The following is a 27,015-nucleotide window of genomic DNA, read 5'->3' as shown; positions in this document are numbered from 1 at the left end:
GTCATTGTTCCCCATTGGCCTCTAGCACCGCTGTATTATGAAATATCGGAAAGAAAAAACTGAAATGAATCCTCTCGAAAGGGGAAGTGTGTCTGCGTTGTAAACATTTCTTCAGTGAACAATCACTTTTATTGTAGCCCTTCATGCTACTTGATGTCGTAGTGAGGCAGGGAGTTAAACGGTGCCCAGGTAAAGCTTTCAGATTTTTCAAACCAGCTGTATTAGTTTTTTTTTGCTCGCTGCTGAATGTTTTAAAGTTCAGATTAGCAGGATGTATTTTGTGTGAGTTTACGTTCATTCGCATGAGTTGGTGAAAGAGGTCAGTCTAGACATTGCTGAGTTTCTTGTGTACAATCAGGCTGTGTGACCAAACAATGATTTGTCAACTACCCAAGACAGTGCTTTTGTACCCCAGCGTTTTTTCTTTAGGGACTCATAAATAGTCGGCGTCTGTGTTCGCCTTGTTTTCAAACAACCAAAGGTTATTTCTACAGCACAAAAAAGAAAAACGCCACACTTTGACCAACGTGTGCTGTTGGTGCAGGGTGACCGGCAGGTTTCCTAGTCACAGACAGTTGCTATGGAGGACGAGGAGTGTTGGCTGCAGTTGGAGGACTACAGACTGCTGCTGCTCAAGACCATCGAGCCGTCTCGCATCACGCCTTACCTGCGCCAGTGCAAGGTGCTGAGTGGGGAAGATGAGGAGCAGATCTTCAACGACCCCAGTCTGGTGCTCCGAAGGCGCAGAGTGGGTAAGAGGATGCCCTGGGTCGTACAGTATCACAAGTATTTTCACCCTCAGTCTATAGACAGGTCCATGATATTGTGACATCGTGTATTTTAGTAGTTGTAATGTTCAACAAAAAGCCCATGTTCCCCTTTCAGTGGACTGGTCTGGTGATGATATTAGCCTTTGAGGAATTGTTGGAATGGCTACTTCCACAGTTTTTTTTTACTTTTTATCAGGTGTCCTGCTGGACATTTTGCAAAGGACAGGGGTCAAGGGTCATGTGGCTTTCCTGGAGAGTTTGGAGCTGGACTATCCTCAACTGTACCGCAAGATCACAGGCAAGGAGCCAGCCCGAGCCTTCTCCATGCTAGTTGGTGAGCAGATCGTTCTTGAATCCATGCATTCATGCAGTCAAACTCGGAAAAACTCGTAAAAGTGTTTTTTTTTAGGTATTTTATGTATTAGGCATTTAACAGTTTTTGTGATGGTGTGTATATGTGCTCGTCTCTCTGTGTGTGTACCTGTGTTCATACACGCTTGTGTATTTGTATTTGTGTGTGTGTGTGTGTGTCTTTGTCTGTGTTTGTGTGTACACAGACACGGTGGGGGAGTCGGGGCTGACCCAGTTCCTGATGTCAGAGGTGACCCGGCTGCAGAAGGGTCTGGCGGAGGAGCGCAGACGCAGGCAGGAGGCGTCTGCAGCCGCGGTGGGCCTGCAGGACGCAGACAGGCAGCAGCAGCTCAAGGAGAGAGAACTACAGGTGAGAGAGAACTACAGGTGAGAGAGAACTACAGGTGAGAGAGAACTACAGGTGAGAGAGAACTACAGGTGAGAGAGAACTACAGGTGACGTCTCCTGGACAGGATCACTTTAAACAGGCTTATTTTCTCAGCTTTTACTGAATGTTTCTTTTTGTTTTATTTCTGCAATCGAGATTTATCTGGTTTTATATGTACTTGGAAGAATTGTTCTAGATGAAGATTGATCATGTCATTGATTGGTTGATTGACTGCAGACCCAGCAAGAGAGGCTGCAGCGCCTCAGGGCTGAGCGGGATCGATACCTGGAGGAACTCCGTCACCTGAAGGACGACAACTACGGCCTGATGCTCCAGGTCACCAAGCTGAGCGAGGAGAAGAACTGTGCTCTCATGGCCAGCCGAGACCTGCAGCTGGAGGTGAGTACTCCACCCTGACCAAATTGATGACCCTTGACCCAGATGCTTACCTTTAACCTCAGCTCTCCTACCCAGGTCTTGAGCCATCGTAGAATTATGTTAGTGTCATTTTAAAAACATTACGTTGCAACTCACTGTAACCTCGGTTACGTCCCTCCACTTTCTCTGCTTCAGATTGAGAAGCTGAAACACAACCTGATGAAGGCAGAAAGCGATGTCCAGATCCAGCACCGGCGATCCAAGTCCCTGAGGAACATTGTGGAGAGATGGCCCGGCCAGGACACCATGACACAGCTTCTGAACCAGAACCATCTTCTCTCAGCTCAGCTGCAGGAGATAAAGACCAAGGTACGCCATGTAAAAACTTTTTAATTCCCACAGCAGCACACCAACTCAAACCTCACAACCATCTTGTTCGGATGCTGACAGTGTGTTGTTGTAACAGCAGGGGAACGCGTCAGGCGTCGTGTCTGCCCAAGTCCCAGACAAACAGGGGAGAGACAGTGTTGTTGACGACCAAAAGGCCGGGGACCAGGTGCAGAGGCCTGTGGAGGTCCAGAGTTGGTCCTGGGAGCCCCAGGGAAGGAAATGGAGTCTGGGAGACCAGGAGAGAGCAGAGGGTGCGGATGACCAGAACCCTGGGGTTCTTCGAGCTGGAGTTCTGGGGGAGCAGAGACAGATGTCTGGGGGTCTGGAGGATAATGAACCACGGGTGAACGGGGAGCAGATAAGCAGCATCTACAGCCTGAAGAGGGAGTTGCACATCTCTCAGGAACAGAGGGACAGGGTAGGTTGTTCAGTACACACCCCAGAACAACCTTCCACAACAAACGTTGACACCGAGCGCAGTCTAGTGTTTATGTCCTAAAACATCAACGCGTTGCACAGAATTGCTTTTGTAGCTCACGTTGACTAGCACCGCCCATTATAATTCAAAACAGCAATCTGTCAGTGGACCAGGATACTTAAAATATCTTGATTCACTGTTTCTGGTGTCTGGTACTCTTGTGATTGGTTGTTTTGGCAGGAATAATTGTGTAGTTGTCATACTTGCAGTACTGGGAGGAGAAGGAGGTGTTGGAGCTGAAATGCACGACGTTAAAGAAAGACACCAAGATGTACCGCCAGAGGATGGAGGACATCTTGGAACAGCTGGAGGAAGTGATGAAGGAGCGAAACAAGGTCAACTACTCAGGAGTTATACAGAGTTGTACAACAAATACTTTTAGGTTAAAGTGCCACTGTAGTACTGCATAGAAGCAGGATGGCAGTGAAATGAATGTCCTGAATATTTATTTAGTAGGAAGTAAATAACTTGAACACCCTAAATGTTATATATATATATAATGTCAGTGTTTAAGTGTGTGTGTTTGTGTGTCAGGAGTGTTAAAGCGCTACTCCGTTCTGCAGGCCCTGGCTTCCAGAGAGGAGAGTCACCAGGAGAACTGTCGGAGTCTTCTGGAAAAGGACCAGTACCGGAGGCAGATCCGTGAGCTGGGGGAACGCTGCGATGACCTGCAGGCCAAACTGTTCCGCAAGGAGGGGGAGGTCCTGGCCCTCAAGACACGCCTCCGCAGGCACTGCACCAATCACGACGTCAGGATGAGTCCCTAGCAACCCTCTTTTATATCTGTTTGGATGTTCATTCAGATTCCAGGGTGCAATTTACATTCTACACAGCAGAAGTCCAAAGTGCATTATGGGTACACAGTTCTAGGCTGTCTCAAATCTCAGATTTGATCATAGCTTTTTCAAAACAGCCTTGATTTCTCAATCTTGTGACATTCAAAGTATTTCACGTGGCCAGCTGTCATCAAGACAGTTTTTTTTATCCCAAAGTATCATCTTAGTGTCAAATTGTTTCCTTCCCTGCCTAATGAATAATTGAGAACTGGTACTGTAAACCCCATTGCCTCCGCAAAGGCCACTAAACTTCCTTTTCACCTTTGTGTTCCTTTTTCCATGAATGATTGCATGTGAGTGTGGTTGGCTCTAGACCAGTTGCCCTTCTGCAAATACAGTTTCCTGTTAGAAATATATTTGATTTGCATGTGTTCTGAATGTGTGTGTGTGTTTCAGGGAAGCCAGACCACCAGTGAGGAGGACTGCAAGCAGAAGTTAATAAAAGAAAGAAAAGGCACAATATTTATATATTATAATATTTTCATCAAACGATCACCGAGAACATTTGGGAACTGCAGGGATTTGATTGATTTACTAATGAATTGATTGATTGATTGATGGATGGATGGAGGGAGGGAGGGAAGCGTGAAAGTGAAGGAGAAGTGAATGAGGGGTGAAATGGAAACCTTAAATAGATCCTGTGTTTTAACAGCCAGCAGCGAAGACATGTCTAGTGGAACGTTTGGAGAGAACTTTGAGAACATGACCCTGCTGGACCAGCAGAGGCCTGCATGTGGAGACAGGGAGCAAAACCACTCTGCAGTAAGTCTGGTTACCATGACGTTGAAATATTCAATTGTAAAATCACATTGAGTGTTTGTATTAAGTGTGTGTGTGTGTGTGTGTGTGTGTGTGTGTGTGTGTGTGTGTGTGTGTGTGTGTGTGTGTGTGTGTGTGTGTGTGTGTGTGTGTGTGTGTGTGTGTGTGTGTGTGTGTGTGTGTGTGTGTGTGTGTGTGTGTGTGTGTGTGTGTGTGTGTGTGTGGACAGGAACGCCCTCCCTATTCAGTGGTCACCCTACCACGAATGAGGGGTAACTTTGACCATAGGAGGTGAGCAGTTTGAACATAATTGGAAATCATGGGGGTTGTGCACATAGTGAGAAATTGAGACTGAGGTAAATTATGATTTATCTGCTTGGCGAGTGCTTGGCCAGGCTGTGGGTGAGTAGACTGATAACCCAACCATTCCAGATAAAAAAGATATATTATTCATAAGAGAGAGAAAGTTTGTTCTTTAGGGACACATAATGTCTCAGGATATTCTGCTTGGCTTGGGTGTTGTGTGTCTGTTACAGTAATAGAGAATTACTGACTATTTTGCCACCATGGCTCTTTCTCTCATTAGGAAGCTTGCCCTGAGGTCAAAGGTCCACAGCAGAGTGCATCCGCCCCATGATGACAGCAGTGGAAGTGACAACACGGACTCAGATGGCATCTAATGACGTCATGACTCGTCTCACTCGACGCATCTCTTTGGCTTTGTTGTGAAGTGGACCCTCTGCCACAATCGACTCTTATGTGCTGTGTCTTCAGAATCAGAAGGGATTTTATTCGCCATGAATGTTTGCACAAACAAGGAATTTACTTCGGCAGGGAGGTGCATACATTAAACATATGGGAATATTGAAACTTAAATATTTGAACTATACAAAAGGAGCAAAGTCTAGCTAATACTAAGGGGGGTCTAGCTAATACTAAGGGTAATAAAAATAGAATATAAATAGTGGTAGCCATAATTTACAATCTACCCTTAAAAATACAGAGTGCAAAGATAACGATACAATAGTGCAACTTGCAATGTGCAGGATGTCATTGTGCAGATTGTGATTTAAACTCAGTGTGAGTCCTTGGCCTTGTTAAAGTGGCCAACAGCGGATGGGAAGAAACTGCTCTTTTTATGACCCTGTATGTTAATGAATAAAACCATTTAAAAAACGTTTTGTATGTTTAGCTATATATAAACAATAGGGCCAAGATGAGGAGGAGGCATCGGGAGGGAGGGGTGGTGTCTGTTGACATGGTAACTAGTGGACGCTGAGCGCTACTTGTCAAACACGGAGGACGGTAGTTGAGCATGTCAAGCAAACTAATTTGGTACTGTTAACCTGCTCACACCAAAACGTTTACCGACTGTGGAGCAAATTTATGATGAAGATAAACTCGGCCATGGAGTAAGAATGTTGTTACACTAATTTGAAATTGACAATCTAGCTAGCGTTCGCTTTGTAGTTCGCTAGCAAAACATTAGCTGGGCAGTATACAACACAGGCTACATAACTCACGAATCGGCAAGACTAGTGTTTTACGATGGCTGAGTCTCGTGTGGTTCCGAATGGAAAAGTCTACCGTCAAATGTTTGAGGCTCAGGTATTTCATATTTTTATTGCGTTAAAAATCTGGTAAACTGATAAGGTGTCAGATTCACATACTAAAGCTGTTTATTGAGCCAATTTCCACTCGACCCATCCATAGGCACAGCTGTCAAAGACTTTACATGAAAGTCGCAAGAGACGGGAACTGAAAGATAGTGTTCTACCTGCTAGCGGTGGTCTGTCTCGCAGTGGCAACGACTATGATTCTGGGAAGCAACAGCAGCGCTGGACCAAAGCTCATTCTGAAACCAAGCGAGGATCACGGGACAGGGCTACAAGGTAGAAAGAACCCACGCTACCCCATGCAAGCAAAATGTATAACGACGAAAACACAAAACGTCATCATCGTCTCGGTAGCATTGTTGGAGTGTAAATATTGTGAAGGGATAACATTGATGACTGGTGTGTGCGTGCGTGCGTGACCCTCAGGGACCAGCTGTTCTCGGGTTCAGGGACTTGTCCTAGTTCGAGTGAGGAGCTGTCGATTGAGGAGGAGATACGAGGGCTGCCAGATGTTATTGGTAAGTGTCACACAAAAGCATTGACTTCATCTTGTTATATGTTATTCCGCTCCTAAGAAACACATTTAAAGTTCAAATTTCTCATTATCTGCGTGGCCACTGCCGGGTAGAATTCTGATGTGTTAACTACTCACTGTAACTGTCTCAAGGCCTGTTTGACAGTTAGTTCACAGAAACAGTTATGGTCAGAAATGTGTTGTAAACAGCCCTGACCTATCCCCCCCCCCCCCCCCCTCCCCCAGTGACGGACAGACCTGCCTCTGACATCATCCAGAGGATGATGGAGAAGAAACAGAAGAACCACAGTGAGACTGTGTCCCAGCTGCATCACGACCTGTCTGTGCTCAGCCTGGTATAGTCATCTGACCTCTGACCTCCCTGCCCTTAAGGCCCGACCCCCGGCCACACCCTCACTCAGTCATACGCCCTTCCCCGAACTTTCATCCACTGTGACTCTACCCTGACTACAATTAAACTTCTGGTTGGTTTTGTTGTGATCTCTTTCTTCCCGTCAGGAGTTCGAGAACCGAATCAGGCAAACAGGCAAGGACGTGCTTCTCCAGCTCTCCGAGTACAACGAAAAGGTGAAGAAGCACATGCAGGCGATGGACGCGCTGTCGGACCTGGAGCAGTTCACTCTGCAGGTGAGACGAGCACCTCTGGACGCCGGCGCCGATGACGCAGGGCGTCACTGACAGCTGAGGTGTTTCTCTCTCCGCAGGATCTCCACGCCCTGTGGGAGGCGGTGAGGGAGGAGTCTGAGAAGAGGAGGAGCTGGGTTAAGAAGCTGGATACAACCTTCACGGAGTATGAGTCTGAGAGAACAGCTATGGTGAGGCTGTGTGTGTGCGTATGAGTGTGTGTGTGATGTTACTAACCGGTATATTTGTTGTGTCTTGTATGTGTTTTTTCTGGACAACGAAATTCCATTTATCTGCAAAACAATTTTACCTGCGGGTACGAAATTAAGATACCTTGACCTATCTTGACCTTGTAAGAAGGCTCACTCATTTTGATTGTGTGTAGATTGCAGCTTTACTGCGTAAATACACGGGACTCCTGGAGAAGATCAGCTATGTAATGCCTCCAGATGTGCACCGTCTCATGGACAATGAAGCCATGGTAGGATGGAACTCTCACTTACTGCTCGCTAGCTCCCAACGCCTTTAGAAACACTCCACCCTCACCTCTATTCACACTGGATCTTTTTGGTTCTGAAACAAAACTCTATGGTTCTGGGACGCTTGAATCGTTCGCTGAACCAAACGTGAGGACTCCCCCTCATAGAAGCCTCTAGAAGCTTAACCCTGCAGACTGACCCTAACACTGAGGGTCTCCTTCTCAGATGATTAACCAGGCTCTGCTGGCCAATCGGAGGGCGGTGGCCAAGCTGTACCTGAACCTGATGGAACAAGACTTGGAGAAGGAGCTGTCTGACCGCCTGCACTGGGAGGACAAGCTCCAGGACTGGAAGAGGCACAAAGTCCAGGGGGTGGTCGACAGATTCAAGTACGGCCCAGAGCACCACAATGTCTTCTTGAGTTCTCTTTGATTTGGAAGATGTTTTAGAATATCATTCCCCCCCCCCAACCGTACATGTCTAGTTTCATCTGCATTGTGCTGGAATTGTTAGGTGATCTACTGTTTTTTTTTTCCTCCTCAGAGATTTCATGGGCACTCCTCGTATCCAGCAGCCCCCGGAGGTGCAGGCCTCCCTGGAGCACATGAGGGAACTGCAGCTGACCCACAACCAGCGGCGCTGCGCTGTATTCCAGTCACTGAGGTGGGCAGATGGACCTTACATCCTCCTACCAGGCCCTCTACAGTCTTCTAGAAGATCACCTTTATGAGTCATCCTGAGGAAAGATTCTAACTAGGATATAAGTTATGTTTACTGAGACTAATGGCTGAACTGTATTTGATGTTATTGATATTTTAGTGCCTTGATCCCTCCAAGTTGTTCAAAGACACTGGTCACTGAGTGGTATGATTCTCTAACGTCTATAAATCAAGAGATCGGTAAGTTTATGCTCCCTTTGACCAAAATTAAGAAGTTACAATTTGGGCAAAATGCCTTTCAACTGTCATTCTCTGTAATAGTCTTCAACAAGGCCACTGAATGTGTGTGTGTCTGTTTCCCAGACTGTATGCAGATTGACCTAGTGAAAAAGCTGGCCTCCTGTTATGAGGCGATCTGGCAGGAGTGCTTAGCAGAGGTTGACAAATGCAAGGTACATATGGTTTACTTGTAGGCACTACAGCCATGCTTGAAGGAAACATTACAGTAAATACAACCAGTTTAGGACATCATATTGTGCTTTAACCTGGCACACAGGTTTGTGTCAGATGGTACTTTGCCATTTCCTCTTCCTCTTCCCCAGGTGAAAGCAGCCGTGCAACTTCCTCTGTGCCTTGTAACTTCCAGTTATACTTTAATCTACAGGAGGAGATTTTCACCTATGGGCTGTCAGCAGAGGAAGTCCAAACCGTTATCAATGCAGACTTCCTCTCTGTCATTGGCCGATCCCAGAGCCAGGCAGAGGAACGCATCGCAAGCATGGATGTCAGTTTGTCAAAGTATCTCCCATCCCCAAGACCTATACCTCATCTCCTATCCCCTAGTCTCCTATACCTTGTGTCCTATCCCCTAGTCTCCTATACCTTGTGTCCTATCCCCTAGTCTCCTATACCTTGTGTCCCATCCCCTAGTCTCCTATACCTTGTGTCCCATCCCCTAGTCTCCTATACCTTGTGTCCTATCCCCTAGTCTCCTATACCTTGTGTCCTATCCCCTAGTCTCCTATACCTTGTGTCCCATCCCCTAGTCTCCTATACCTTGTGTCCTATCCCCTAGTCTCCTATACCTTGTGTCCTATCCCCTAGTCTCCTATACCTTGTGTCCTATCCCCTAGTCTCCTATACATTGTGTTCTATCCCCTAGTCTCCTATACCTTGCTCCTATACCTGCTTGTCTCCCATTTCCTTCCAGAGGGCTTTCGAGAGTTTGGCCAGAAGGGTGTCGCTGTTGAGCAGGTCTGTGTTCAAGGTGTGTCGCGGTGCGGTTCACCTGTGGGAGGCTCACAGCTCCGGCCTTCAGAAAGCAGAGCAAGACCTGCAGGAGCAGCTGGACGTGGTTCGGACCGGCCACAACCTGAACACCCAGGTGAGGCTTCACACCCAGACCCCCAGTCACCCCCCCTGAACTGGACCTGGCTTTGTATGAAAGCATCTCCTAGATAAACACATTGTATTGTCAATCTCCCGCCGTCCCACTTATATGACCCTGGATCACAGAGTGTCTGTGTGTGTTCTTCAGAAAAAGGAGGCTAATCTGGATGTCCTGATGGACAAACTGCGCCAGGAGAGCACAGAGGAGACGCTCAGAGCCTCTCTGGAGAAGACTCTGGCCTCCCTGGATGAAGTCAAACAGGGGTACAGATCAGTGGACAGCCCTGCATGTTGGTGAAAAGTGAAAATATGATTGTGCTCCGAGCTCGTTTCTGATAACCTGCTGCTGCTATGTGTGTGTGTGTGTGTGTGTCTGTGTGTGTCTGTCTGTGTGTGTGTACAGATACCTCAGCTTTCACAAGGAGGAGATGGAGGTGGTGGACTGCTTCCCTGGGATGGTCCTGGAGGAACTGCAGACCTATAGCTCTGCTGTCAGCCGCTTCTTCAACGTAGAGCAGACATACAGTCTGGTACAATGAACACACACACACACACACGTACAGTACACACACACACACACACACACAACCAGTACACTCATACACACACACCACATGATCTCACATGCACCGCAGCAAACACACACACTGCCACACACTCGCAGCTTCTATATTTTGCATTGCAGTCATTCTCCCGAGTATACTGCGTATCTGCACATGTGGGGTTGAGCAGTGTAGACAACCTGAACCATCACAGGTTTTGTGTTTCAGGACCCCGAGGTGGTGCAGTCTCAGTGTCCTCTCATAAGCCTGGGTAAGAACACTTCCTGTGGGCTGCGTTGGACCGGATGGTTCCAAAACACCCTGCTAGTTGATGTGGTTCTGGACTAGTACTGTGGTGTGCTGGGGTGTGTTGAGGCGTGGTGAGCCGTCTGATGTGTGTTATCGGTTTTAACGTCCACAGATTCGAGTGGGCGAGTTATTGGGAAGAGAAAGAAAGTGATTAGACAGGGGAAGAAAGGCCTGCAGAGGAACCCAGACACCGACCGGCCCTCCTTCCTCTCTCTCTTCGATGAGGTAGCTTTCCAAACCCAGACCCGCCCTCGTATTCCTTCACGAGGTGGTCATCGGCTTTCTGATTTTGTCTCTGCTAACTCTTGTTTCTATTGTGAACCTGGTGAAGCAGCAAAGTGACCTGTGTGTTACAGGACGCTCCCGACTCCTACGTGAAGCTGTGGGATTCTCAGTCCAAGGAGGTGTTTGTCACCAGGAGGGGCCAGCGCTACAGCAGCCTGGCCTGGGTGTGTCCGCAGGAAGGGGACCCTGCCTCCAGCCCTCACCCGGACACACAGCTGGTCTCCTTCCCCGCCTCCCTGCTCTGCCAGATGCTCACAGAGTAGGTGCTTCACAGCAGGGGGGAGAGCTGCCAGCTGGGCGGTCATGTATGTGTGTGTGTGATATTCTACTGTGTGTTGGACGTCAGCGTGCGTTTGGCGTACTTTGACCACCTGGAGGAGAGGTTCGACTCCGCCCTGAGCAACAGCATGGTGGTGTTGGCAGCCAGGAAGGAGGCCATGCAGGCTGAGCACGAGCTCCGCATGCACCTGCACCAGCCCCGTGCTCGCAGGATCGAGATGGACGTCCACAATGCACGGGCCGGTCAGCACATCTGACACGTTTACGTTTTTGTTCATCCTTCGGTTTTGTTCTTATCGAGAAATAGTCCTGCATCTAAATTGATTCTGTGACTGTGAGTGTGTGTGACTGTATGACTCTGTGTGCGTGCGCGTGTGTGTGTGTGTGTGTAGCGGAGCTGGTTGTGCACAGAGACCGTGTGGACAGGCACTGTAAGGGCGTGCTGCAGGCTCTGGTGGACTACAGGACAGACTTCCAGGAGCTGCAGGTCCGTCAGAGCAAGCTGACGGAAGACTTCAAGACCCAGATCTACAGTCTGGAGGACGTGTTTGTCAGCGCCACCAAGTCTGACGTGTGAGAACTGATTCTGCTGCGCTACACCTGTAACACACCTGGGAACCACATCCTTACTTACACAGTCTCATCATGTCCTTTTACTGCATGTCTTTCTTCTCTTCTCCTCTCCTTTCCTCACCCTCTGTCATCTCTCCTCTCCTCACCCTCTCTCCTATCCTCACCCTCTGTCATCTCCTCTCCGCATCCTCTTTCCTCTCCTCACCCTCTGTCATCTCTCTTCTCCGCATCCTCTTTCCTCTCCTCACCCTCTGTCATCTCCTCTCCCTCTCTCCTCTCCTCACCATCTGTCATCTCCTCTCCGCATCCTCTTTCCTCTCCTCACCCTCTGTCATCTCTCTTCTCCGCATCCTCTTTCCTCTCCTCACCCTCTGTCATCTCCTCTCCCTCTCTCCTCTCCCTCTCTCCTCTCCCTCTCTCCTCTCCCTCTCTCCTCTCCTCCCCCTCTCTCCTCCCCCTCTCTCCTCTCCCTCTCTCTCGTCTCCCTCTCCTCTCCCTCTCTCCTCCCCCTCTCTCCTCTCCTCCCCCTCTCTCCTCAGGAGATAGTCCTACATGTACAGTGTGTGACCTGTGTGTGTGTGTTCTGTCCCTGCAGGCTGGTGGGTCTGTGTGCGACACTGCAGACCAGCCTGGTCAAGCATGTGGAGGTGATCCAGATGTCCCAGAGGCAGTTCAGACACTCCCTGGAGGCCAAGCTGGAGGGACTGAGGCAGGGCAACGCCAAGCTGCTCACCTCCTTCAAGTAGGATCCTTTCTTCTCCACCCTTCTCCTCCCCTCCCTTCACCCTCCTGTCCTCTCTGACAGGCTGTCTGGGTGTGTCTGTGCAGGCTGTTCTCTGAGGGAGGGAACTTTACACCTAAGGAGATTGAGATGTATCACAAGCGTCTGGAGAAGATGACCAAGCGCATCGATGCCACCGAGGAGAACGTCGTCCTCGACATGGATGTGACGGAGTCCAAGTGTCTGGACCAGGTAGAGGCTAAGGCCTGGGGGAGGGCTGGGGCTGGGGCTGAACTGGGTGGAGGCTGGGGCTGAACTGGGTGGAGGCTGGGCCGGTAGTACCACAGCTTCACAGACCTCCCTTTTCCCATTCCTCTCCAGGCGAAAGACGTGGTCAGCAAGTTTGAGGAGAAGTTCCACTATCTGGCCGTGGACATGAAGTTCCTGGAGAAAATCCAATCGCTGCTGACCAACACTCAGGTTCAGATCAAGAGTGAGGTGTGTGTGGTGTCATGGATGTAAACATGTCTGTCCACTTCCTCTTCCTGGCGGAGTGTTGAGCTGCTGACGTCTCCCTCTCGCAGGCCTGCAAGTGCAACACCCAGAAGAGAAAGATCAGCGCTCTGCTGGTGGAGCTGGAGGAGATGATCCATCCCTTTGCAGGACCAGAGAAGGTCCAGACAATATCATCATCATCATAATAATAATGTTTTGATTTAACACACACTTTTATCCAAAGCAATGCACAGGGTTTGGAATTTGCAATTCAAATGCTCATTGAAACTATACCTTACCCCCAAATGTAATGATTCATGTATAATGTGTCATGAGTTGTAATACTAGGGATGTGTATAGGCAATCTTCATGTGCATGTTCTAGATAGTACAGATAGATAATGTAATCCTGTTAATGGTCAGTAACGTGTCCCTGCCCTGGTCTGTATGCAGACGGTCAGCATGGATGTCTTAACCTCCAACTGGTCTGTGCTGGAGGAGCTGAAGGCTCGCTGTCAGTATCTGGAGTGTTTCCTGGTAAATCAGCTTGTATAGACAGTCTTTACATGCTCCACATCTTCAACCCTGCACACCCTGTGTGTGTGTGTCTATGCCCTGTGTGTGTCTATGCGAGTTACGACCTCTCTGTGTGTGTGTTCAGGACCCCTCCATGGCGACGCCGCTCCCAGACTGTCCCCTCCAGGGCTCGTTCGCGGTGGCCGCCCGGCACAAGGCCCGCAGGCAGGAGAAGACGGGGATCCCAGCCCCGGCTGACAGCCTGCTGCAGCCTAGCCGCATGGGGGTGTCCTTCCTGGATGACCCGGCTGTGGGGCTCATCAAAGGCCTGCTCAGGTGAGGCTGGGAGGCCACGCTGCTTCTGCCAGCTCACTAATATATATATATATGTGTCTGATGTTGTGTATGTGTGTGTGTGTGTGTGTGCGTGTGTGTCAGGTTCAGCAGACCCACACCTCCTCAGGAATCCCGTTCAGAGGCAGGGGAGAGAGGATCTGCTGCTGCCACAGGTGTGTGCGTGTGTTTTGTGTCGATTTGAGCTTCAGTGTGAGTTACGGTGTTGACTGTGTGTGTGTGTGTGTGTGTTTCGTAGTCCGGTTGTCGTCTCCTGTTGGCTCAGGTCAGAAGCAGGGAAAGATCCACAGTCAGGTCGCCTTGGACGCGCTCCACAGACAGTCTTCTGAGTCAGTCAGCGCTCAGAGGTACACACACACATGTGCAATACAGACACAAACACCGACACACACTTACTCATAGACACAACACTCCTAACTGTAGAAATATTAATGTTTTCATATCTTGACTCCGTTTGTCGTAGTGTGAGAAGATTCTCCAAACCAACCCGCTTTGATAAGAGGTTCCACGTGTTTGGCTCCACACCAGACGAGGACGCCACGTGAGTTGGCTCATCGACTCCTCAAACTGTCTTACCTTAAACGCCAGTAGTCGGTATCCATGGTTTGAATTTGGTTGAATTTGTAACTGTCACTGGATCTCCCTGCCTGTTCCAGACCTACCTTCAAGTCTGTTGTGGCCGCTGTCCTGTGGAAGACCAACGACATCCTACTGCTGCTGGCAGAGGTGTGGAACAGCAGTTTTCGTCTCCAAAAACAACTGTAACATATTCCCAAATTTAAACAAAATCATCCCTGATGTCTTGACTCTTAAACACCACAGTACTGTTACTTTTCATCCTTACTTTGCTGTAGTTTCTCTGTGTGCTATTTTTATGTCTCTGTGGATGAAAGCCTCAGATGAACGGATAAAGACATGTTGTGTTGTGAACAGGACTTCTACAAGAAGAAGGACCGCCGTCAGGTTACGCGGCCCCAGTACCTGCAGGACACCTTCGAGCAGTGTGCTGAGGACATCAACAAGAGGCTGCTGGCCTATCAGAGCCAAGCTCATGACTACCTCAACGACTGTGTCCAAGGTCAGCACTCAGAAATGTGTATTTCTTGAATGGGGAAATGTGTCCGTCACAGTTTGTATATTGACCTGTTGAAAATGTGAAACCAGCCTGCAGTAAACAAATCAGTATCTGACGATGTATAATAGGAGACCTCAGTTGACGTGACTTTATCTCTTGCCTGTTCCGGTCAACGGTCGTCCAGAGTTCCGTCAGCAGCTGGAAGACTTTGAGGAGTGCCTGTCCAAGCTTCCGGAAGTGCTGGTCTGTAACCTGGAGCAACAGCACCTGACCAGTCTAGACCAGGAAGCGGGCAGGATCCGCCAGAGCCTACAGTGCACCCTGCAGGCCAGCGAGGACAAGAAGGTGCTGGAACTCCAGCGTGGTGCTGAGTTTACTGCTGTTATCATGCAGGCTGGAAGTCCAGCTGGGTCTGGTTTATATATGTGTTTAAGCATATATGTGTGTGTGTATACATGTGTGAAGGTATAAATGTGTGTGTTTCCAGAAGGAGCACACGAGGCAGCTGAGTGTGCGTCTGAGCCACCCAGCCTGTGAGGCAGAGCTGCAGGCCCTCAGCCAATCAGAGGCTAGCAGGCAGAAGAAGCTGGCCGAGGACATACACAACTCTCAGCTAGAGCTACAGGTTAGCCTATAGACACTGAGCCCTGACCCTTGACCCTAACCCACCTGGAGCTACTTGCTTTTACCCTAACCTGTGACCCTTGACCCTAACCCACCTGGAGCTACCTCGCTTCCACCCTGATTGGTGACCCTTGACCTGTGAACTCTGACCCAGATCCTAGCCTGAGTCTATTCCAAGCTGATCACCTTTTTATGTGCTGTTGTTGCTGCTTCCTGTCAGGCGAGTTTGAGGAAACAGGGAGAGGAGTTTGTGTCCTCGCTGGCCTCGCTGACAGAGAACCTGCTCTTCCAGATGGACAACCTTCTGACTGTGGACCAGGTCCTGCCAGGACGTGAGTACCTGCCGCGTCAGCCCGTACGTGTGCACCCACAGAGCCACAAACGGGGGTTTGTGTCGTCCTTGCAGATGCAGAGACGAAGAAGGAGAACGTCACGACCTTGCTTCGTCGTAAACAGGCCGACACTCTGCAGGAGAAGTCGGAGGGAGCTCCCCTCCAGAGAGGCAGCAGGTAAATACTCAGGACCACCAGGGCTCTAACACAGGGCTGTAGGAGGCCTGCTGTTGGAGACTATTATGGAGACTGGAGACTAGTATTTTTCACGGTTGTAGGAGACAGTATTGTTCTGTGTCGGCCGTGGATGCTAACCAGGTACGGTTACATAAACGGATGAAGATAAAAGCTATAGACTGTGTGTGTGACAGGACTTGGCCAGGGATTGCTCATTTCACAAGTCCGGACGAACCAGCTATGGCCAAGACCATAACGGCCTCCATCACCACGGCTACAACCACTCTGGGCCACCTGAGAACGGTCGAGGCTCGGGACTCAGCGTACCAGGTGACAGATGCACACCAGTTACAGGCACCAGATGACACCCTACCCCTCCACAGAAACTGATGTGTGTGTGTGTTACAGAAATATGAACAGCACTACAGTAAGGTGCTGGAGCAGGCTGTGGAGGAGAATCGGGCACAGCAGAGGGAATTGCAGCGTTGGGTGGAACACTGGAATGGCCAACTGACCACCCTCGCACAGATCAACGCTGAATAGAGTACAGACAATTACACCCAGTATCGTTTTCAACTGACAAAATAGGTACAAAAAGGATGTTAAAATGTATATGAGAATATATTTATCATGATCACATCGAGTACAGTTATTTCCTATTTGAAATAAATCGGTTACAAACAGATGTTAGTGTGATTAACGTCATGTAAAAAAAGAATGTGCAAGACGTGTCAGGACAGTTTTAGTGATACGCTCTTCTGGCCTGTCCCAAACACCAGTGCTGGGCACTAAGCTTTCCCGATTGGCTCTTCCCAAATGTATTTGCCTCCATTAGCCGTGGAATGGATGGATACATTGCTCCCATTGGTTGAGGAATAAATAATGTCTCTCCCACCCTCAGTTTTCAGCCTGAAGGTCGCTTATCTTGTCGATGGAGTGCAGTAGTTGAGACACCAAACACAAGGTCTCTGCTCCAGTCAGCAACTGCCTGTGAGGGTAAAACACAAACCGATTTAACAAGCTAGGACAAAGACCACAATGTTACTGAAAAGTACCTCTCTCACAAAAGGTTTACTGTTTAAGAGTCTGCAAGGTATGTGTTGGCCTCACGCAGTTTCACATTCTAACTTTGTGACGCTAAAGACTCATTAAGTCCACATAAAGGGACCTACAGCCACGGTTAAATAGCAGTAATGTGACAGCTGGTATGAAGACGTACTTGATGGACGTCTCTGCGTTGAGAGCAGCTTTGTTCAGGTACTCTGACGCCGCCTGAGCATTCTGCCTCATGGTGTTCAGAGCGGTCGTCTCTCCCGCTCGCAGCCTCTCGTTCTCACACTGGTAGCCCTCCACCTGGCCCTGCAAGGAGACAGCCGGCGCTGGGTGATCACAACCGCCGCTCATTCCTGGTTCTATTTATCACTGTGTGGCTCTGCCGTGAACAACCGTGGAGGAAGACTGTGACAGCCAAAGCAGAGGCTGAGATGTCAACTAGTTTTAGGTTGGTTTTCCCTCTTCGTAGACCTCTCTCTCTCACACAGACTTACACACACGCTCATCATTATTCACATCGATTTTCGCACAGCTACAAACACACAAGCATTCCCCCTATCCAGAAACCAAGGCTTGCTGTCTGACCTGCAACTGGTGAAGCTCCTGCTTGAGTCTGGTCACACTGTTCTCTGCCTTCACTGCTCGTTTCTGTCCAGAAAGAAAGGTTCCCGTTAATGTGAGGGAGAAGTTCAAGAAGGCATCGGCCAGTCAGCTACTGGTCAGTTCAGACATTGTTAAATAAGGGTCAGGTATGGTTGGAGCAATCTGTCAGTGATCACACGGGCCCTTACTGTCATCAAGTGCAGGTTCTGTTCCACGGAGTGAACCATAGTCTCCAAGGCCTGGGCCTCCCTTTCCTCCTGCAGTCTCTTCTTATGCAGTTCCTCTGTGAGTTCTTGAAGTCTGCGGGGAAAAACATCAGTAACTACACTTTCATTTGCCGTCTAGTTATTTTGGCCCTTCAAATACTGTGACTGCTTCAGCCCACACGCACCCAGAATAAGTATCTAAAGCTGTACAGTGTGGAGTCTGTAGTCTGTGTATAGTAGTGTGTGTAGTAGTGAGTATAGTAGTGTGTATAGTAGTGTGTGGACTGTGTGAGTGTATGACCGTGTACCCAGCCACCTGCGATCGTCAATCTCGGCCTTCTTCAGCAGAGATCGGACGTTCTTCCTGAGCTGAGCGTTTTCGTCCTGCAGCTGAGAAGAGAAACAGAGCTGCTGTTAAACACACCCGACTGGACGTCACCCGGGCCGTCCTCTTTCACAGTGTGCAGATAACTGAGTGTGGGGAGAGAGGGAGTGTGTGTGTGTGTGTGAGGGAGAGAGGGTGTGTGTGTGTGAGGGAGGACTCTAGAAGACGATGAGAGGAGCGTGTGTGTGGAGAATGGAGGAGGGCAGATCTAAGTGAACCTTCTGCAGATGATTCCTCTTCCCTTCCGACTTGCCAGTCTGGGTCCGGAAGGAGAGCTCCACCATCGACGTCTCATCATCCCCTTCATAGTTCACCGGGCCTTGTCTGGAGCCCTGCCACAGAGACTCCTCAAGCAAAGACGGCTCCTCTCCCTGATCCTCCTGCCACGACACCTCCTCCTCGGTGCCGAGGGAGGACGGGTCTGAATACGTGTTGCAGTCTGCGGTTCTGCTCAGCACAAACTCCTGGGCGTCCTCCAAGGCTGAGGGCTCGTAGCTTCCGGCCCAGTCCTCCTCAGACTCTTCCCCTGGCTGTGGTGTCCCATCCAAGTGGCTGTAGGACGGATACTCTCTGTCTGACAGGAGGCTGCTGCCATATGTCTTCTGTAGGGTCACACACACACACTCAATGACACACACTTGCATGAATCATCTCTGAAATCCTCGCCCTTGTTTACAACAGCACCAACTGTAGTCAGACTTTTCATTGCCTTTAAAGTGTTTGAGATGTTCTGTCTTGTCACAGTGTTCCATATATATTTGACTTTAATGTTTAATTGAATTAGTTGACGTTTCGTCGATAGAACTAAATGCAAAGTTACCTTTCTCATTGGGTAGAAGGTTTCATCTGAATCTGTATTCATATCAGAGTCCTTGTTCTTGCTGCGGATAAACTCTTTGAAGGAGAAGGGATTCAATTCGTCTCCATCCTCTTGGGCTTCATCTAAAAAGTTAAATAACATTGAAGTTGCTATAGTCACAATGTTGTTCACGAAGTGTACGTGGTAGCAATGATGTACAGCTAACGCTGTTTGGCAACCTACCATCTTCGATAATTAAGGTTTTTGCAGAGGTTTTCGGTTTTGACATGTTGGATGGACGTAGAGCAGTCGGAAGTACGGTTGTGACACTACTACGAGAGTAGCTTGTACACTATCTAGCTACGCTAGCTAACTTACTAACTGGTTAGCTACTATAGCTAATTCGACAGGATACGAGCTGTAATACGAGACGGAAGCACTATAGCACATCTAGCTAATTACACAACAATGGCTACAGATTCGCCAAGATTAGTCTAGATAATTTTCTCTAAACTATTGACTGTACTGGCCTGCCCAAATGGTCAAGAAATTCCAGATGTTGTTCATCACTGTGGAGTGCTGAAAACAGATCAGTTGACAGATGAAAGATCACGTGTGCACACCCGAACTTTGTATTGGTTCCTAAACTTATGACGTTTATTGAAAGAAATGCACATGCCATGAAACAACCTTTTGCAACTCTGCGGTATATTCCACGTTCATCATATGTTCTGAAATTGTGGTAAGAGTGATATATAACGTTGTGTTCATGCATAATTAAGATACATTTAAAAAATGCATTTGATTTTGAGTCTTGGTACTTGCATCTGGAAAGATTGTCTAACGGAGTAGCTAACTTGATTCATTCATAAAGCTAATGTGTAGTGGCTAGCTAGCTACCTGGTGCTGTATGGATTATTAAAATGGGGCAACGTTGTCCTATATGAATTAAGAAATCGAAACATCATAAAATATATTATAGGCTGGGATGTAAATGTTTACTGTGGTTTTTATTCAGTGTGATGTCAACACACGCAGCCATCTAGCAAGCAAGGTAGATGACCATCAGCTAACAATTGTAGGCCGAACTAACAGCTATCAGTCAGCATCTTCCTCAAGCTGTGTGAATCAGGAAATGGGTTTGGTGGGGGACAGTGGGCAGGGTTCGAATTACAGGGGGAATTTGGGGGTTTGACCCCCCCCCTAATTAAGACTTGGACCCCCCTCAAAAGAGGTAAAAACAACAGTTTTTGTGTGTGTGTGGGGGGGGGGGGTCAATACGTTTATATATCGTTCTAACCTGTAATCGTAAATATTACTTTACGCCCTGGAGAAGAAGTTGCGCCCCCGATTGTCATTTTATAATCCGCACTCTGACTGGGGGGGGTGTGTTGAGTTGCTGCACGCCTGCACCTTATGGACGTGAGAGGTAAGAAAACAGCTATTCACATTCCAGCACAAACCCTGTTGTACTGTCTTCATCTTGTGCAGACTCAGACGGAGATAGATACTGCAATGTCTGAAGAACATACCAAGCTACCAGACTCCCAGCGCAAAACACGGACGCGACGACAAACCCGGTCTCAATCCCAACCTCAAATAGACTCCCAGCCCCAAACCCGGTCTCAAACCCAGTCCCAGCCCGAGTCCCTGTCCCAAACCCAACCACAAACCCAGTCCCTGTCCCAAACCCAGTCCCAACCCCAAACCCAGTCTCAATCCCAAACCCAGTCCCAAAGCCAGAGTAGTTCTAGTTCGTCATCCGCTCCTGCCAGCCAGTCCTCATCCACATCAGGTACCGTTAGCTCCGTGGACACCATCCCAGTCCAAGACCTGTCTCCCATCCGTGAGGAGCCAGAGCCCCGCCCCTGGGGTCGCCTGCTGCCCCTGCACAAGCGCTTCAGAGTCCTCAGTGAGTCCCACATGCAGCTATTGGTCATCCAGTCTTTAAACCACAGGGCTGTTCTCTCTATATATATGTCTCACTCGCAAACTCTCTCTGTCTCACTCTCCCTCTGTCCTACACTCTGTCTCACTCTATTTTTTCAGTTTCACTCTTACGTAGTCTCTCTTTCTCTATCTCTCTCAATCACTCTCTTTCTTTCTTCATGAATTAGGATATTTGTACTGTATCCTTTTTCAGTTCTTCGTGTTTTGGTTTGTTGTGTTTTGTTCAGACTGCATCGAGGAACAGTACTGGTTCGGTCGTGACTCCAAATGCGATTACTGTTTTGAGGATGGCCTGCACAAGAACTCCTCCAGGTTCCAAACCTACAGCAAAAAACACTTCAGGATATTTAAAGTAAGTATCTTGTCTTCCTTTTCTCCCTCATGCTGTTCTGTTTGGCATCACTGTTTCCCTCCATCAACCCTACAGGAGGATGATGTCGTCTATTGTGAGGACCATAGTGGCAACGGCACCTACGTAGACGGTCAACTCATTGGGAAAGGAAAAAAGCTTCCCTTGGCTAACAATGCTGAGTTGGCTTTGACTGACAGTCGCAATAAAGGTACGCTACTGATGCCGCCTCATAAAATATGACATTTTCTCACAACCATTTTCAGCGAATCACGGCGCTCTGTCAAACCATTTTATGACTGTTGTCTTTCTCTGTGCTCTGACACAGTCTGGACACAGTCTGATCATCACAGCACAGTCCCTTCCTAAAGGTGATGGCAGGTAGCCTTGTTTGATGTGAAACCAACTGTTCATTTTTCCCTTCAGCATTCATGTTCATTGACCTGATGGCTGATGAACAGTCCAACCTGCCCAAGGAGTTTAGAGACAAGTACATAATCACCAGAAATATTGGGAAGTAAGTTTGTTGTCTGTACTTTGAGCTGTGCTGGAATATAAACTGCACTGGTACTGATACAGATGGGGAGGAGGGAACCCACATGTTTGTGTGTGTGTGTGTGTAGGTGTGTGTGTGTGTCTATGGGGTGTGTGTGTAGGTATAGGCTTGGCTGTCCGAGGTGTGTGCTTAACTAGGCGTGTGTGTTTTCCCAGGGGTGTGTGTGGGGAGGTAAAGCTAGCCTTTGAAAGAGCCACCTGTAAAAAGGTGGCCGTCAAGACCATCAAGAAGAATGACTTCCCATCTGTTGGGGTGACGTATAACCACTTCCTGTTATCAAGGAAACACGGACGCTGAAATACATCGTCCTCATGTCGTTGTTTCTCCACAAACAGATGGCTACGAGAAACGCTGAGAGAGAGATTGAGATCCTCAAGAGGATCGACCATGTGAGTGTGTTAGAAGCACTATCTTTCTGTCTATAGCCTTAGTTAGTTTGGTGCTTGTCTGTAAGGTAACAAACACATTTAGGTAGTGGACATCCTCTGTAGTTAGATGTTAACTTGTTTATTTGCTGTCCTACGCCCAGCCCTGCCTGATTAGGACGGAGGACTTCTATCAGACCGATGATTCCTACTACATTGTTCTTGAGCTGTAAGTCTTGCGCTCTCTGTTTACATAGTTGGATTCTTTATCACAATCTCCTACTCGGCCATTGAAACCCCCACTTGACCCAGCTGAACTTAAGATTGGCGACAAGACATTACACCCAGCTAGGAGGATTGAGTGGAATGCACAGTGTGCGTCACATTATAATGTATGTGTGTGTGTGTGTGTGTGTGTGTGTGTTTTCAGGATGGAAGGGGGAGAACTGTTCAACAGGGTCAAGTCCAAGCAGCAAATCCCAGAGCCCATCGCTAAGCTGTATTTTTACCAAATGTTGAAGGCTGTTGAGGTAGTTTCACCACTGGTCGTTCGCAAAACGTATGCAATAGAAGTGTTTACAGGACTGTCCTGACTCTCTATAACCCCACCTTGTCCTTGGCCTTCTAGTACCTACACAACAATGGCATAATTCATCGAGACCTAAAGCCTGAGAACATTCTTCTGTCCTCCCATGAAGACGAATGTTTGATAAAGGTGTGAGAACAAGACAGAAACCAACCCCTCAAACATTATTATAGAAAAATATATCATGAATATTTTACTGTAAGTATGCTATTATAGCACAAGGTATGTGTGGGATGGTGTGCGATGATCCTTACTCTTGTGTTGCAGGTGACAGACTTCAACCAGTCAAAGATCTTGGAGGAGGAGTCTCTGATGCGGACGCTCTGTGGAACGGCTACGTACCTGGCGCCCGAGGTGTTTACGGACGCTGCTACTGTGGGTTACAGCCGGGCCGTGGACGCCTGGAGTCTGGGGGTCCTGCTGTTTGTGTGGTGGGTTCTACCGTGAATGCCTGACAACTGTCACGTTTGTAACGCTGCCTGTGTGCTCGATCTTAGCCGTTTGCTTAAATAGTGCTCCCTTTAACACCCTCTGTGTGTGTGTGTGTGTGTGTGTGCGCTCCCCGCTTGTTTAACAGCTGTCCCTGTGTTTATGCACCCCCCAGTCTAGGTGGGTACCCTCCCTTTCACACTGACTGGTCCGATTTACCGGTCCCTGACCAGATCACTCGAGGCATCTTCACTTTCATCCCGTCCAAATGGAACAAAATCTCAGCGCCCGGTGAGACAGACCTCTGTTTGGAACAGCCTGATCAGTGTCTGTTTGGAACAGCCTGATCAGTGAGTCTGTGTGGAACAGCCTGACTCTTTGTAACACTAAATGGCTGTTTTCTGTGTAGCCAGGGACCTTGTCAAGAAGTTGCTGGTTGTGAACCCCACCCAGCGCCTCTCCATAGAGGAAGCCCTGAGGCACCCCTGGCTGGAGGTGAGACCCTCAGAGAAGCTGAACGTATCCCAGCAACAAGCACAACACCGCGGGGACCGAGAACCCGTCGGGATTTCCTTGAGGAATCAATAGCTTTCTAGTGGTGGGATCGGGGACGCTCTGTGTCGATGGACAAGATCGTAGCTGTGAGAGTGAGTCTGTTGTGTGACTGATTCTCCACAGGACCCCAACATGAGAGACAAAGCCCACAGCATCATGTACCCCAACGCTACGGCGCTCGCTGCAGGAGACTCCGATGACCCCGACACGTGGTCGGATGGTGCGGGCGGACCGTCCGACAGAACCGCCGCGCAGTCTGACGTTGCCGTGGTAAAAAAATAAATAAAAAAAGAACTAATAAACCTTTTCTGATTTGCCAACGGAGTGGACTAATGCATATAGGAATTGTTCATTGGAGTCTGCCAGCTTTTCTAGGTCCTCGTGTCTGTTGATTCTAACACAGTTACTCTGTAGCGTTAAAGAACAGTTCACTGAGCTGCACAGCGAACCAACACGACTGTTCGCTGAGCCTGTGTCCACTTGTGGTGTTTTTGGTTCCAGACATCCACCTGCAGCACTGCCAGCACCGTCTCAGGCAGCAGGAAGAGACCAAGAGAGGACACCCAGGAGGACGACCAACCGCCCCACAAACAGCAGGGCCCGTTCACCGCCACCTGATCCGTTCCCACGGTTACTGATCTGAAGAATCACCTCCATGCCTTGATCGGTTAATTCCTCTGTGATTCCTTATAATCCTCCTGATCTCACTTGTCTACAATCACTGTTGAAATTCCTCTTACTCGTCATCACCACTGTCCACATGCCCATTGTTAACGTGCATGTGTCAATGTGGTGTGTGTGTGTGTATATATTTTTGTAGGTAAATAAAACAAATTTTATTTAGGCGAGACATTGCCTAATTAAACATTTGCACAACACTTTATGAAAGGTTAAGCTTGTTTCACTTTAGAGTTCCATATTTCTCATCCTGAAGGCATTGCCTGTTTTATAGATTAGTCCTGATCAGGTTTGGTGTTTAAATCATTGATGTGTTGATTCTCAAAGCAAGTAAAGCTGGATATCCTTCTAGTAGGTTAAAGGCTTTACATAGCTGATAACAAAATCAGAGGCATCTTGGTTAAGGCAGCCTTTCTCAGTCCCGGTCCTCACAACCTCCTGTCCTGCATGTTACAGATGTTTCGTTCTTCCAACACACCTGATTCCAATGACGAGTCTTTATGAAGCTCAGCAGATGCCCGTTAACGACCCGTTCATTTGAATCAGGTGTGTTGGAAGAGGGAGCCGTCTAAAACATGCAGGACAGGAGGTCTTGAAGACCAGGGTTGTTGACACGAGCTCATACTTGGGTCAACACTGAGGCAAATCACTCAAAATACATCCAAAGGTCTTGTACATATTTGTACATCGGGGGTGGGGGGTTGACACCATGGCAACCGGTGACATCATAGTTTGGCCTTTGCATTGTCCCTGATGCGGTATAGCACGGCGTGGGCCTCGTCAAAGCAGCTGCCCACAGCAGACTGAACGCGACCCAGCCAGCGCTGCAGCAAAGGACGGTCCTGCAGCACATCTCTGCCGCCCCCTAGAGGCTGGAGGAGGAACAGCAACAACAAAGGAGGCTGGTGAGAACATTTCCTGAAAAGGTAGGACGACAGTCCTCCACAGGAAGACCACTAAGAGCAAAGCCCCGGTAGCTCAATGATGTCATATCCTCCGACCTGCATGAGTTCACACACGGCCAGCAGGTCAGCCAGAGAGATGTCGTCGCCACACAGGAAGGGCTGCCTCTTCAGGAACATGTCCTGCAGCTTGTCTAGGGTGACACTCAGCTCCGACACGGCCCTCTCCACCCTGGCCTGCTCGGTCGGCTGGCCGGCCATACGGGGCAACAGCACCTGAACACGCACGCAAACAGAACATCGCTACCTATGTCAAGAGCAGTGGTCTTCAACCCTGGTCCTTTTAGATGTTTCCCTCTTCCAACACTCCTGATTCAAATGAATGGGTCGTTATCTAGCTATGCAGACGCCTGGTGATGATACAGGGCAGGGGGGGGTTGTTGAAGACCACTAATCTGAGTCATGTCAGCCCTGTCTGGAATCTTTCCCTTCCCTGATTACTAGACATACATCAGCACCCACTGGTGAACAGGTGTTCACATTCGCTCTGCATGATGAGGTGTGTGTGTGATGCGTACATGTGTCGGAAGGTGCTACTTCCAACTTTACAAGCAGGTTTTTATTATTGTGTGTGTTGGTGAGATGCCTTAGTGATGAATACATTGGCAACGTGCTTGTTGTGATTTGTGTGTTACCTCCAGGAGGAACACTTTAGCAGCTTGAGGTCGTGTGTTGGTGTGATGCCAGGCCGTGTACTCGTCCACTCTGGCCCTCCGCTCTGGTTGCTTTGGATACCAGTGGTCTGGGACATGGTACTTTGTTGCCAAGTACTTCAATATGGCATCGCTGCAAAAACAGATCATGCAAATGAGGAGTTAAGCTATGTGCTGTATACGTGATCAAATTGAAGTCAATTGTATATAACTGAATGCGACTGATTGATTGATCGATCGATTAAATACTGTCCGGTTGAACTAGCTCGTCTTAATAATGTTATAATTGTCTCACCTCTCAGTTAGGACAAAACCATTGTCATCTATAACTGGGACTTTCTGCATGGGATTCAGTTTAGCGAAATCCGGAGTCTTCTGCTCACCTGCATGGAATACGACACAAGTGTATAAAGCAGTGGACTTTGTTAATCTGTCACCAACCCTGAAACTACTTCGTCACGTCGTGTACATGGCCAGTTATGCTACAATCGATCTGCCAACGAGGACAAAGTTCAAAGCAAGGTTGCTTTTAGCAACGTCTATAAAGTTTAGTGGATGCTATGTATGCAGTAGATGCAGACGATGGATTTCTGTTCACATGAACATGTCATTTTGACCAACTAAAATAAGACCGGATAACATTATACTCGTTTGCTAACCTTCGCTAGCTGGAGCTCGCTAACAAGCTAACTGTAAACACATTGCCTTCACTCTCTTACCTTTTCGTAGTGCCACAGTTTTCAAAGTATGGGGTATTTTGTTGACATTTACAAAAATGTGTATTGCTCTGCATGGCTGAGACAGTAAGTCTAAGTAGATGTCTAAACCTCTTCGACCAGCCATTATAAGTGTCCGGGGTGAATGTAGCCAGCAGTAGTACGAGCCACTTGCGTTGTATGTGTGTGTGCATAAATTGTGCAGATCATAAGGAAGGTTGCCAGGTTTGATGACTG

General features: G+C 48.4%; 5 protein-coding genes across 8 annotated transcripts; 3 read left to right on the top strand and 2 right to left on the bottom strand.

Moving 5' to 3' along the window:
- The first annotated feature begins 55 nt into the window (after window positions 1–55).
- card9 (caspase recruitment domain family, member 9) lies at window positions 56–5,526 on the top strand. Of its 4 annotated transcripts, XM_084690223.1 has the most exons (13): window positions 56–189; window positions 545–752; window positions 967–1,104; window positions 1,328–1,491; window positions 1,747–1,908; window positions 2,083–2,256; window positions 2,354–2,695; window positions 2,965–3,090; window positions 3,319–3,504; window positions 3,988–4,045; window positions 4,244–4,353; window positions 4,580–4,641; window positions 4,937–5,526. In XM_084690223.1, exons 2-13 carry the CDS (start codon window positions 581–583, stop codon window positions 5,028–5,030), a joined length of 1,788 nt encoding a protein of 595 aa, XP_084546349.1. In that variant the 5' UTR covers window positions 56–189; window positions 545–580; the 3' UTR covers window positions 5,031–5,526. The 4 variants fall into 4 exon arrangements, with proteins under 4 accessions (XP_084546349.1, XP_084546350.1, XP_084546348.1 ...); XM_084690224.1 differs by having other exon boundaries at window positions 56–752; window positions 2,357–2,695; XM_084690222.1 differs by having other exon boundaries at window positions 56–752.
- A 90-nt stretch (window positions 5,527–5,616) lies between these two features.
- On the top strand, window positions 5,617–16,616 carry ccdc180 (coiled-coil domain containing 180). The gene is made up of 37 exons (XM_084690334.1): window positions 5,617–5,958; window positions 6,064–6,242; window positions 6,393–6,484; window positions 6,727–6,836; window positions 7,000–7,128; window positions 7,206–7,316; window positions 7,511–7,606; window positions 7,830–7,993; window positions 8,148–8,267; window positions 8,424–8,503; window positions 8,627–8,715; window positions 8,928–9,047; window positions 9,474–9,647; window positions 9,801–9,916; window positions 10,056–10,182; window positions 10,423–10,465; window positions 10,616–10,728; window positions 10,860–11,047; window positions 11,135–11,310; window positions 11,460–11,640; window positions 12,236–12,382; window positions 12,469–12,613; window positions 12,743–12,859; window positions 12,946–13,035; window positions 13,309–13,392; window positions 13,517–13,707; window positions 13,810–13,880; window positions 13,964–14,072; window positions 14,189–14,266; window positions 14,382–14,451; window positions 14,659–14,803; window positions 14,985–15,145; window positions 15,288–15,425; window positions 15,645–15,756; window positions 15,831–15,933; window positions 16,128–16,263; window positions 16,342–16,616. The coding sequence occupies exons 1-37, from the start codon at window positions 5,899–5,901 to the stop codon at window positions 16,474–16,476; spliced, it is 4,500 nt and encodes a 1,499-aa protein (XP_084546460.1). The 5' UTR covers window positions 5,617–5,898; the 3' UTR covers window positions 16,477–16,616.
- Window positions 16,536–19,581, bottom strand: entr1 (endosome associated trafficking regulator 1). The gene is made up of 8 exons (XM_084690336.1): window positions 19,223–19,581; window positions 19,001–19,122; window positions 18,399–18,782; window positions 18,112–18,185; window positions 17,778–17,889; window positions 17,572–17,634; window positions 17,153–17,292; window positions 16,536–16,921 (listed from the first exon to the last, which is right to left on the bottom strand). Exons 1-8 carry the CDS (start codon window positions 19,266–19,268, stop codon window positions 16,831–16,833), a joined length of 1,032 nt encoding a protein of 343 aa, XP_084546462.1. The 5' UTR covers window positions 19,269–19,581; the 3' UTR covers window positions 16,536–16,830.
- Window positions 19,541–24,614, top strand: chek2 (checkpoint kinase 2). The gene is made up of 15 exons (XM_084690335.1): window positions 19,541–19,721; window positions 20,471–20,891; window positions 21,157–21,281; window positions 21,357–21,489; window positions 21,705–21,795; window positions 21,990–22,086; window positions 22,170–22,223; window positions 22,364–22,428; window positions 22,630–22,729; window positions 22,828–22,914; window positions 23,053–23,216; window positions 23,390–23,505; window positions 23,624–23,709; window positions 23,893–24,039; window positions 24,271–24,614. The coding sequence occupies exons 2-15, from the start codon at window positions 20,495–20,497 to the stop codon at window positions 24,385–24,387; spliced, it is 1,779 nt and encodes a 592-aa protein (XP_084546461.1). The 5' UTR covers window positions 19,541–19,721; window positions 20,471–20,494; the 3' UTR covers window positions 24,388–24,614.
- Window positions 24,591–27,009, bottom strand: gstt2 (glutathione S-transferase theta 2). The gene is made up of 5 exons (XM_084690337.1): window positions 26,782–27,009; window positions 26,358–26,445; window positions 26,045–26,195; window positions 25,449–25,625; window positions 24,591–25,319 (listed from the first exon to the last, which is right to left on the bottom strand). The coding sequence occupies exons 1-5, from the start codon at window positions 26,903–26,905 to the stop codon at window positions 25,173–25,175; spliced, it is 687 nt and encodes a 228-aa protein (XP_084546463.1). The 5' UTR covers window positions 26,906–27,009; the 3' UTR covers window positions 24,591–25,172.
- Between the last annotated feature and the right edge of the window lie 6 nt (window positions 27,010–27,015).

This window comes from Hypomesus nipponensis, chromosome 24 (genome assembly GCF_054491055.1).
Source record: "Hypomesus nipponensis isolate SF chromosome 24, ASM5449105v1, whole genome shotgun sequence".
Lineage (NCBI taxonomy): Eukaryota > Metazoa > Chordata > Actinopteri > Osmeriformes > Osmeridae > Hypomesus > Hypomesus nipponensis.
Note: the sequence above shows the minus strand (reverse complement) of the source record. Positions and strands in the feature narration are given on the sequence as shown.